The following is an 11,763-nucleotide window of genomic DNA, read 5'->3' as shown; positions in this document are numbered from 1 at the left end:
ACTCGGTACCCCAGCAAAGGGAAAGGCTAAACAGCCCTGGCTCCAGATCTCATGTCTGTGATATATATGCTGAATTCTCTATGCTTCCATTTCACCAAGGTAAAATTAAAATGCCGAAGCCTACTTTGCTGGGTTATTCACAGCATGAAGCAGAATCAATGTAAGACACCCAGTTCTGAGTAGGACACATAGCAGATGCTCTATGATCTCCTCTTAAACATATGGAAGGCAGATCAGGATAGCAAGAAAATCCTGAAGATCCATTTTTTTAAGTCTGATGAAATTCTTCCAAATGGTTCTCTGGAAAGACTGGCAAGCATGTTCCAGGAAGCCCTGCTCTGGTCAGTCCCATGGCTCCTGCTAACTCTTGTCCAGTGCTATCACAGCTGTCTTTAATTCCCTGGTCTTAAGCTAGGAGCATCTTAGGGTCTCTCAGAGGATGCTGGCTCCAAGAAGTCACTGTATGCTTCCCGAGTGTAGAAGACCTGCACTTTTCTTCTGGCAATTGGAGTCATTTCTACTATGGAAATAGTGTCATCTCAAGAACAGGAGTTACGACTAGGCCTGAGGAAGAACAACTGCAACAAAGCCATCTTTTTCCTTTTTCTTTTTATTTTGTGCCAATCCTAGGGCTTGAACTCATGGCCTGAGCTCTAGCTCTAAGCTTCTTTTTGCTCAAGGCTAGCGCTCTGCCACTTGAACCACAATGACATTTCCAGCCATTTCTGAGTAGTATATTAAAGATGAGAGTCTCACAGACCTTTCTGCCCAGGCTGGCTTCAAGCCATGATCCTCAGCTTTCAGACTCCTGAAAAGCTAGGATTACACGTGTAAGCCACCAGAGCCCAGCTCATCTCTTTTATTTAACCTTAATTCTTTCTGCACATTCTGAATTGCAGACAGTTATACACAAGGCTTTGACTCCCTTGTGTCTGGGAATTGGAAATTGGGTCTGTAGACCTCCTAAGCTCCTGCAGTGCTAGGGACCAGTGAATCCTGGGATGCAAGGTCAGGGATGAGGGATGATAAGGAATGGCCAGAGAGGTTCTACAGAGGCCGCCAGTTCCAGAACTGCTCGAAACAGATAAGTGGGAAGTTTGGGAAGCTGAGGCAGGTAATGGTGTAGAGATTGCCATAGCACAACAGCTGACTGGAGAATTGGGTCTGATGGAAGCCGCAGAGGAATAGACTTCCCATGGTACTGTAGCACAGGTCCAGTTCCTGGGTGACCCTCTAGCCAGATGGCAAAATTGACGTCCTGGCCCACCCCTACCTGCACTGCCCGAGGCACTGAGCACCTATCCTGTGGGTGAGCGCCCCCTGCGGGTACAGACCCTGCTCTGCCCTCATTTGCTCCCCGGAGGATTGAGGCCTGTGCTTAACAGCAGGGGAGAAGCTCCAAGGTCTTAAACTCCCTAGCTGCACGTTCATTCTTACACATTTCAACAGATCCCACTCCAGGCTTTTGTCACAACAAGCTGCCCGGCTCTAGAAAGTAACCACCCGGGACTAAACCCACAGCAGAATGTACCGTCTGACACCCCAAAAGAAGACCCACACATTGAGCCCCATAGCTGCTGTCTTGGCAAACACCCACCTCACCTCCAGGCTTTGCTTTTAGAGCATAGAGAATTAATGTCCTATCATTGAGTGATCAAAAGCAGAAGTTTCCCTCTTTGAGCCTTAGCTTACTTATCTGAAAAAGAAGCATGACAGTTTTCATCCAGCCCACCTTACAAGGCTGTTCTACAACTTATAAAAAGCTCTACAAGCCCCAGCCAGGCCTACGATTGCCAAGTAATCTGACTCCCTGTGACTTAGCCGGCCTGTGGGAATCTTTGAGCTTCTGTAGAGGCTAGTCAGTAAAGCCAAAGGAGAATGTTTTCCTTTCCCTTTTTTCTCAGGACCTTTCCCTTTTTTCCCTGCTCCCTGGCCCTTCACATTTTCTCAGGCCCTTTCTCGGGTGGACCCCAGTCATCAATCAAAGCTAGGTAGTTGACCACATGAAGGCCTAACCCAGCAAGCAGGTGTTCTCAGAAGAGTTTGTTAATGATGAGGCTTGAGAGACTAAAAGGAGACAAACCCCATTTAAAAAAAAAAATTAGGCTCAACCAGCCTTCTTCAAGAGAACACTACTGTCATTTGCAGTATCAGACAGCAGAGGGAGCTAGATGACAAAGCCAGGTGACACTTGGACAAGGTTAGGGAGATTCAGCTAACTGAGCATCTGGGATTGAAGACAATTCCAGATTGTCCAGACGGGCCGCAAGGAGGCACAACCCCACTCCTCTGCTACTAGGCATGTCCTCTCCTCACTGCACAGTTTTTAACCTGAATCTCCTTATTGGTGGAGCTGATGACCTATGACCAGCAAGTGCTCCCATCTATGTGCCTAGTTCTTAGTGATCACATGACCAAGGAGAGGAAAGGAATACGACCTCTTTAGGCCCTGTAGGGGGTGGAGTAAACATCCACTCAAGGGTATTCAGTAGGGTGCTGAGCTGGATTCATGCACATTGCCTCCATGCCCATTAGGCTAGAAGGAAATACCTAAAAGTTGTGGAATATGAGTACTTCCAAGGTGGTCAGCAGGGTCCCAAAGTCAAGTTTACTAGGGAAGCTCAGTCTGAAACACAGTATTTTGATTTGAAGATGACTTTAGCCTAAACCTGCCAGGAAAAACTTGCTTACAGTCCAAAGTTGCTAGGCTTGAACTTGACCACCTCCCCTCCCCGCCCCATCCTTCTCCTCTCAACCACCCACAAAGATCAGGGCTCTTACTGATACAGATAAGCCATGTGTGTGTCCCGCCTCTTCAGATGCACTGAGTGCACTGAAAGGTGGGCAGAGTACCAGCCTGTGTCACCCATTGGAACTGCCTATTTTTGTCTTCCAGGCCAAAAGCCAGGGGTTTCGGCTTCTGTAAAATCCTTGATCCCTTCAGTCAGGGGAGACACCACCCACAGCACAGTAAGAACATCAAAGGCCCTATGAGGTGATTGGCATTCAGGGAGTTAGGTGACCTTCCCGAAGTCAAAGGGCAATAACTCAAAGCCAACAGCTCTCAGAACAAACTCCAAATAGTTTGGACTAACCCAACGATGGCTTTACTACTTTCTGGGTGGAAAAGTGCATCCTTCCATACACTGAAGCCCTTGGGGAAAGAGAATAAGAAGTAGGAGAATTTGAGCCCCAGTTTGACCTCTATTGCCTGTATGACTTTGGGCACTCTGTTTCCTTGTGCATAAAATAGATCTTCCTTTTTATACACCACATAGTGGTGATTACTAAACAGCCACAGAACTAAGGGGAAGATAGTAAGAGGATAGGCCAGGGCCTGAATGACCAGTGTTCCCTGCCCAGGTCTTGACTTTCCAAACTCACCCTTCTCTCAGACCCAGGTGCTCAGCTCTCAGGACAGATCGGAACCACCAAGTAGGTCCTCCAACCTTGCTGTTTCTTGGACTTGACAATGTCCTCCAAGATGTGATCTCCCATTGGAGATGTCCTTGCCCCTCACCCCAAGCAGCTTGCACACCATGTCTGATGAGCCTGCCCCACCCAGGGAAGACAGACTCTTTCACCTGCCTTCCCTGGTGGGCAGGCTAGGGAGCTACAGGACAAGGTAGAGCTGGTACCCCCAAAGTAGATAGCACAGAGCCCCATGTAGGTGCCCACATGGTGCTTCCCTGAGTCCTGGAGGGATAGAGAGTAACCCTAAGACAGGGCTGACAGACATCTTCCCTGGTCAGGGATGGCTAGGGAATTGGAGTAACTATGGTAGCCACAGAAACAAGGGAGGAGGGATGCCACTTACCCCTACAATAGTTCATTAGCTCTCTGTCTCCAGAAACGATACCAGCAGCAGCCACAAGCAGGTGAAGTCTAAGGGCAGTAAGTCTCCCTTCCACTAACTCTGAGTCAAGAACAGGCTTCACCATGCACCATTGCCATGTTGCCTTATCTCAGGACCTGACCCATTGGCAAAGAAGCAGGGCTTCTGTGTATCTACCACACTCTGGTCGAAGTAGGACCTCTGGGCCTGGCTGAGGCCTCGGGCTGCGGATTGGGGTAGAGAAGGAAAAGGGACAGTTATACACACACACACACACACACACACACACACACACACAGATTGAGAAATCTGACCCTGCCATCACAGTCAAATGAGACATCCCTGGACCTGGGAACTAGGAGGTTTGGCTTCGCTCCGCAGCATTATCAGCCATGCTGAGCACTAAGTACTCAGGTGATTGTAAAGATGAGTGTTGATGTTGTACTGCCCATAGTACAGACTCAGGAACATATGACACCAGTATAGTCACCAACATATGGCCACATCCATTTCACAGCCAGCAAACTTATTTATGTCCAAGGCACAGGATTTGTCATAGGCTTTCCTTGCTGGGCTTGCCATGTTCCATCTCAACACCCCTTCCTCACTCTATCCCATCCCTGCCTAAACATACAACTCCCTCTTTAAGGCTTTCTAAGGGATTCCTGCCCTACCCCTTGCAGAGCCCCAGTGAGGGCCACCTGTGTGAAATGATGACTCACATGCTGGGTTCTTCCTCAGGGAAGGGCTGGACATAGGAGAGGCTGCCCCCCCCATCCTGTCCTTGGCACAGCTCCCCCCCCCCAACCACCCCAACCCCAGGTACTTGCAAACAGGTAAGTCACGATGGCCTGGAAGGGACAGTGTGGGAGTCCACGCACTGCTCTTTGAACACTTACATCCTTCTCCACATACTTCTCCAAGTTTTCCAGGGTTTAGCCCTAAGGAGAGAGCATAGCTATGCATGCAGAGGTGTTCATGTGCCCGTGTGTACATGTGCCCTTTCCAAGGTGGTGTGTTTGACAAGAGGATCCCAGCAGGAATCAGCTGGAAGCTCTATGGAAATTGAAGACATGAAGGTTGCCCAGAAGAACCAAGGGCAGATGGGCCCCAGGTCTTACCTAATACCAAACCACTCACTGACTGGCAAATTTTATTCATGGCTTCAGTCACATCCTGGAAGAGGCCTCAGAAGGACATGAAGAGGGTTCCATGCTGATAACCAGTGTCACAGCTGGGACAAGCCAAGAGGGACAAAGAGGTTGATAAGAGGGGTTGAGATGACCCACTCTGGAGCCTACACCAGAGTGTAGCCTCCACCACACTAAGGCCACACTGGGCTTCTGTCATTCTGAAAGGAGAGTCATCCTGCGCTGAACACAAGTCACAGGAGTGGATGCCACTTTACAGTAGAGGTCCCTTCTGAAGCCTCTCAGAAGATGCCTCTGCCCCTCAACAGGGAGCCCCTCTTTTGTGGTACAGCAGCAGACTCCTACTAGTCATGCCAGAATTGGGCAGCGCACTGGACACACGGTGTATCAGAGCCATTGGGGAAGTCCACTAGACAGGCTTGAGGTAGGTTTCTGGGGCAGATAAACCAATTCGTTGCTGGCCCAGGAAGCCAGGCAGATCCCCCTCGGGATAGAGCTGAGGACATCTCAGCACCCTCTGTCAAACTCTCACCAGGAAGGTTGAAGAGCATGTTGAGGATGTGGAACACTGTACATCATCCCTCTGAATGAACTTGCTGTGGTAGAAGCTCCAGTCTCTTCCCTGAGAAGGGATGGGTTGGGTACAGCCAGTATCCTCTACCCTGCATCTCCCAGAGGCTTGTTCAGGCCGAGCCATTCCTTCTGTCTTCCCCCACCCCCTCTATCCGGGCTGGCATTTGTGGATCTTTTACAATGTGTCTGAGTCACTCCTTCTTCCCCTGGTCCCCCTATAGCTCTTCCAGTATGCAGAGCTGTGTTTCCCTCCTCTAGTCTTCTACCCTCCCTCTCCCCCTTCCTCTCTAAGAGGATGCCCAACATCACATTCTCATGGGCATCTACTTTCAGCAGCTTCCCATAGAGCACATCAAACAGCAATCCCCTAAGGATAGAGTAGGGGGCTGTGAGCAGGGTACCAAGTGGCTACAGCCTCCTGGTTAGCCTAGCAACTGCACCTGGTAGGAAAGGTGGCACCATAGGTACAGTGCAGGACCTCATGTGGGCCTAATGCACACCAGGTGTTCCAGCAACAACTTGAAGGCCAGAGCCTCATAGGATGGGGATTTGTAGGCTGCAAGAGGCCCAGGGAGACCCAGGTTGGTGCCTAGCTGCCCAGTCCCTGCTCCCTGCGCTCCAAACACCCTGCATTCCATCCCCCACCAGCCAGAAAGTAGTCCATGTCAAAGCCCAAACAACCAATCTTTCCCAGTGCCTGGATGCAGTTGACAAAAACTCTAGTGAGAAGAGGAAGAAATCAGGATCAGCCTTCCAAAAGCCAGATCCTAAGGATGAGAACCCAGCAGAGGGGCAGCATATCCCAGCAGCTGCATAAATGAGGTTTGGGAGAAGGTAGAACTGAAGTGAGGAGCCTAAGGAACTTCTTACAGACATCCTAGTGCCTTGTTGGGTGGAAGGTGCTTTCTACCCAGTGCTAAATAAAATCCTAGAGGTGAGAGAGGCCATTCATTGAATTGCAGATGTCAAGCTGTTTAGCCAGAGGAGAGCTTTGCATTGCAGATGCTCTGATTCTGCCTTGATTACCTCCCTAAATAGCTTGATTCACTTGTCTCTGAATAGCCTCTAAGTATACCCCTATATGGAAAGGTTGAGGTGTAGCCCCCCCACCATATAGAAAGTCTAAGCTGACACCTATCCCCCACCCCCACCCCAGCTAATTCCATAGATGGACAGTTCCCCTGGTACCTGAACTCCTTCCAAGTAAGGTCTGCTTTTCTTAAGGTTTGGTCTCCACCCCAAGAATATGGATTTTGTCTTTAAAAGCTTTGTGCTAGGGTATAGGAAGGTGTCTCAGAGGTAGAGTACTTGCCTTGCATGCCTGAGGCCCTGGGTTCGATTCCTCAGCACCACAGAAGCAAAAAGAAAAAAGCCAGAAGTGGCACTGTGGCTCAAGTAGTATAGAGCACTAGCCTTGAGCTGAAGAGCTGAGGGACAGCGCCCAGGCCCAGAGTTCAGGCCCCACAACCAGACCCCCCACCAAAAAAAAAAGCTTTGTGCTAGCTTTGTTTGAGGCTACTGGTCTTTGAGATAGGAGTCTACCTGCAGCTACTGGCTCTCCAATAAAGACTCTCACTTTGACCTCTCAAAATGTGGCTTCTCTGTTTCTTACCAACAGAGTTACCTTACAACAGAACCAAACTAGGGTCCCTGCAGGAACACATGGTGTCTCCACACGCATTCCAGTGTGTGACAGCATGTGCCTGAGCACCTGTGTGACCATGCATGAGTATGTGTGAGCATGTGTGCACAAACAGTAGCCCACTTTCTCACCATGGGAGAATGTATTAAGAGCATTCATCTCTAGAAATGAGAGTATACAACCGTCAGTATGGAGTAAGTCCCTTGTGGGGCTGGGAAGGTGGCTCAGTGGTAGTAGAGCCTTGCCTTGAATGCATGAGGCCCTGGGTTCGATTCCTCAGCACCACATAAGCAGAAAAAGCCAGAAGTGGCACTGTGGCTCAAGTGGTAGAGTGCCAGCCTTGAGCTGAAGAGCTGAGGGACAGCGCCCAGGCCCAGAGTTCAAGCCCCATGACCAATAACATCAAAAAAAGTCTCTTGTGATTGCAAGTGTCTGAATACAGAAAGAAGTTGTCATATGTTGCTATGTTATATGGGGTGTTAACAAGCTAAGCCCTATCCTTCATCTCACACCAATGCCCCTCTCATCTCCAAAGCCAGTTGTGAATCAGACCTTGAAAGGAGACCAGGCAATCAGTTTCCTGGCCAGTCTCCTTACGGGACTGTTGTGGCTCATCCACACTAGCCATTCCTAAGCCAGTCAGAGTGAGGAGGCAGCTGTCCTCTCCCCAGCCACCTGCATACTATCAGTGCAGCCCAGAAGTTCCCTTCTCCTTCTAAAACATGGGACCTCACTGACCCAGCTGAGCCCACCCAGTGCTCCCATCTCTCCCTACCCTCCCTTTGAAAGAGGAAGTAGCTAGGACAGTCGCTAATATCTCCTTACTTATTCTGGAGGGAAAGAAGTAGGGATCAAGGAAAAGTAATTCTATCCTTTGCCACCTTCAGGTCTAAGACCTCTGCATCCAGCAACTACAAGTGTTTGGAGAACTGAAACATTTTATATATAGCAAACATGGAAGCTACAACAGGATGCTTTAACAATAAAATTATCAGGTAAATATCAAAAGAACACATAACTATTGCTTTGCACACAATTCTAATATATTTTGATAATATATTTCCCAGCTCAAGCACATTTAAAAAGAAATGAGAAGCATGCCAAGAGTTGTAGGAAGAAGCAAATGAGTGGTATCACAGAATCAGAAAAAGTAGGGTACAAAAGGAGAGATCACAAACCAGAACTATTGGAGCCATAGTAGTGTAAAGTAGTATAAAGGTGTCAACTGAAATAAGGAGGCTGGGACTAAGGAACTTCTCACAGTCATCCTGGTGTCTTACTGGGTAGAAGGGGCTTTCCACCTCAGCTCCGAAAAGCCTAGAGGTAAGAGAGGCCATTCATTGAATTGCCGATGTCATGCTACTTAACCTTAGGAAAGCTTTGCACAGAGAATGTTCTGATTCTGCCTTGGTTACCTCCCTAAATGTTTGATTCACGTGCCTCTGAGTATACCCCTATATAGAAAGGTTGAGGCATATCCCGCCCCCATGGAAAGTTTTAGCTGACCCCTGAGCTATTTTCCTAGATGGAAAAGGTCTGCTGGTACCTGATCTACTTCCAGATAAGGTCTGCTTTTGTTGGGCTAGGGTGCTCCACCCAAACATGTGGGTTTTTTTGTCTTAAAAGCTTTGTGCTAGCTCTGTTCTGGGCTATGGGTCTTTGAGACAGGAGTTCCCCTGCACACACCAGCTCTCCAATAAAGATTCCCAATTTGACATCTCAAAATGTGGCTTTTCTAGCTGTGCGCTGGTGGCTCACACCTGTAATACTAGCTACTCAAGAGACTGAGATCTGAGCATCGCAGTTCAAAACCAGCCCAGAAACACTTTTTTAAAAATATTATATATATATATATATATGTTTTTATTGTAAAAATACTGTACAGAGGGGTTACAGTTACATGAGTAAGGTAATGAGCCCCCCTCCCGATGTTGTAAAGTTCATTTTCAACACAGTGTCTTGTACATCTCATTGTTACAATGGGTCAACCTGTATCCTTAATTCTGCATTTTGTTGTTTCCTTTCCCTTCCTCAAATTAAAAAAATGTATATACAAGATGCAGGGCACTTGAATCAAATACAGTGAAAACATGGCTTGTATCGTGGGGGAAGAAATACAAAAGAAACAAAAAAATCACATAGTACATTATAAATACATTAAAAGTAATAGTGAGAAAGAAAAAAACCACTTGTGTCCCTATCTTGGGTTCATTTTGCTTAACATCATCTTAAAACTTTTTTTTTGGAGGTGGGGGGAGGTCTGGTCATGGGCCTGGCGCTAGGCCTGGGCACTGTCCCTCAGCTCTTCAGCTCAAGGCTAGCGCTCTACCACTTGAGCCACAGCGCCACTTCCAGCTTTTTTCTTTTTGCTTATGTGGTGCTGAGGAATTGAACCCAGGGCCTCATGCATGCAAGGCAAGCGCTCTACCACTGAGCCACCTTCCCAGCCCCATCTTAAAACTTTTATCTCCTATAAACCACCAGAAAACCAGAAGTGGAGTTGTGGCTCAAGTGGTAGAGCACTAGCCTTGGGCTGAAGAGCTCAAGGCTAGTGCTCAGGCCCAGAGTTCAGTCCCATGACTGACAAAAAAAAGTGGCTTTTCTGTTTCTAACCACCTGAGTTACCTTACAACAGACAACCCCCAAAGCCTGTATCATAATTTTTACAGCAAAGTCATGACTTCCATTTCATACTCCTGGATCATCCAGCTCCACCTCTAACTTCTAAAAAAAAGGAAGGCAGGTGCTCTGTTTTGTTTTAGAATAGTTTCTTTTAAAAATTGCTAAATTAAATGAAGTTATATACTTCAAATAGTCTTTATGTTATTGTACAAAGGAGTTGCCATTTAATTAAGAGATTTGTGAATACAATGAATCTTGATCAATATCACTCTTTTCAACATTTTCACCCATCCCTCCCAACCCACACTCACTCATTGGTCTCAATTTTGTAGGATATACATTGAACTCTTGAAATATCTGGGGGTGGAGAGCACATTCCATAGTTTCAGAACAACTTCTTCCTTGATAATGCCAAAAGCAAGGATTGGGTATACATGGAGGGATGAATGGATAGATTCATGGATGCATGGAAGGATGGATTTGTGACTACATTGAGAGATGGATAGATGGATGCACGAATGCTTAGATGGATTCATGGATTCATGGATGAATAGAGGAAGGGAAGGATTTATGACTGTGGAAAGATGGATGGATGGGTGAATAGATCCATGGAAGGAAGGAAGGATTCATATATATATATATATATATATATATATATATATATATATATATATATATATATATATGCATGCATGCATGGAGGGATAAATGGCAATTTTATATAAAACAACCTTAATTGAGGAAGTTAGAAAAGAATGAAGCTTCAGAATCAGGAGTCTTTCTGGAGTTCTTTTAGTCATGATTCTTGTTAACTATCCCCTCATGCTTCCCTTTTCAGCACCCTTGTTCAGAATACACAATTCTCCTTAAGACCAAAAAAAGAAAGCACAAAAAGGAGGATGATCTGGTGACAAGAAGCCACAGAGAAGGCCTCAGCCGGACCTCCCACTGAAGCAGCACAAGTATATAAGAGTGCAAAGTGTTTTCCTTATAGCTATCTTGAGATCTATCTTGTTGTTTCAGGGTCTCTCAATGGCACACCCCAACCATCTCCTAGGGTTGACTGAACAATGTGTCAATGCCGATAGTGGGTAGGGCCTACCCTGATTGGTCCTAGCGTGACCTACACTAGCACAGAGGAGGCCACTGGCATCTCCCCATGTTGTGGTGGCCATTTCCACTGGATCTTCAGCTGACTTGGTTTCTGTTGTCATTCCAGAACACAGCTGCTTTTCCAGACCCTACAACCCCTTGACTTACGGAAGGGCAAGCTGGGTAGAGCCATCACAAGGCCCCTTTTTAAGTTACTATTACATAATTGTGCAAGTCAGGTAATGAGTACAATGTTTCTTGTTCAATGACATTCTTTCTTTCATTCTCCCCCATTTTTCCTCTCTTGGCCCTACCCTCAAGTTACATAGCTCATTTTTTACTTAATATACATTAAATATAATGACTACATTTGTTCATCCCTATCTCCCTCCATTCCTGTATCCTCCTTCACCAGCCCTCCAAAACATTTCCTGGTGTTCATTTTGATAACCAGTACTTTAGTTATTCAAAGGAGTTATGCCTTTGGATTCCTTCCCTAAGTGTACCCTTCTTTAGTCAGTGTGAATGCATTAAGCCCACAAGGCCCTTTTTAACCGGGACCCTGAATTACTACTTCAGGTACAAGGGCTGGCTACACTCTAAGCCTGTTCAGGAAGAGATTTGTCATAACAACAGGCAGTGAACCTGCCTTACTTTTACTGTGTGGAAGGCCTGTAACCATCCTTCTAGATAGTCCCATTGCTACTCTGTATTAACAGATGTTTAGATGAGGCAAGAAAGGCCAGGCAATGAGCCCACTTTTACAAAGCTAATGAATGACAGAGCAAGACTACTTTTCAACAACATAAAAGACATAGGAAGGCTGGGGAAATGTTCTAGATTAAAAG

The 11,763-nt window shown here is 46.8% G+C and overlaps 1 protein-coding gene across 1 annotated transcript; it reads right to left on the bottom strand.

The window, feature by feature from the left end:
• Positions 1 to 2,295: 2,295 nt before the first annotated feature.
• Positions 2,296 to 11,037, bottom strand: Nt5dc4 (5'-nucleotidase domain containing 4). The gene is given in 16 exon segments (XM_070013295.1): positions 2,296 to 2,392; positions 2,782 to 2,879; positions 3,398 to 3,423; positions 3,426 to 3,499; positions 3,501 to 3,552; positions 3,639 to 3,696; positions 4,976 to 5,069; positions 5,368 to 5,404; positions 5,501 to 5,551; positions 5,554 to 5,608; positions 5,755 to 5,926; positions 6,000 to 6,047; positions 6,049 to 6,115; positions 6,205 to 6,278; positions 10,071 to 10,180; positions 10,951 to 11,037. Coding segments are annotated over 16 exon segments (1,200 nt in total).
• Positions 11,038 to 11,763: the final 726 nt, after the last annotated feature.

The sequence above is a fragment of the Dipodomys merriami genome, unplaced genomic scaffold (assembly GCF_024711535.1).
Source record: "Dipodomys merriami isolate MVZ:Mamm:240054 unplaced genomic scaffold, mDipMer1.0.p SCAF_90, whole genome shotgun sequence".
Taxonomy (NCBI): domain Eukaryota; kingdom Metazoa; phylum Chordata; class Mammalia; order Rodentia; family Heteromyidae; genus Dipodomys; species Dipodomys merriami.
The sequence above is the reverse complement of the archived record's forward strand: the minus strand, read 5'-3'. Positions and strand labels throughout refer to the sequence as shown.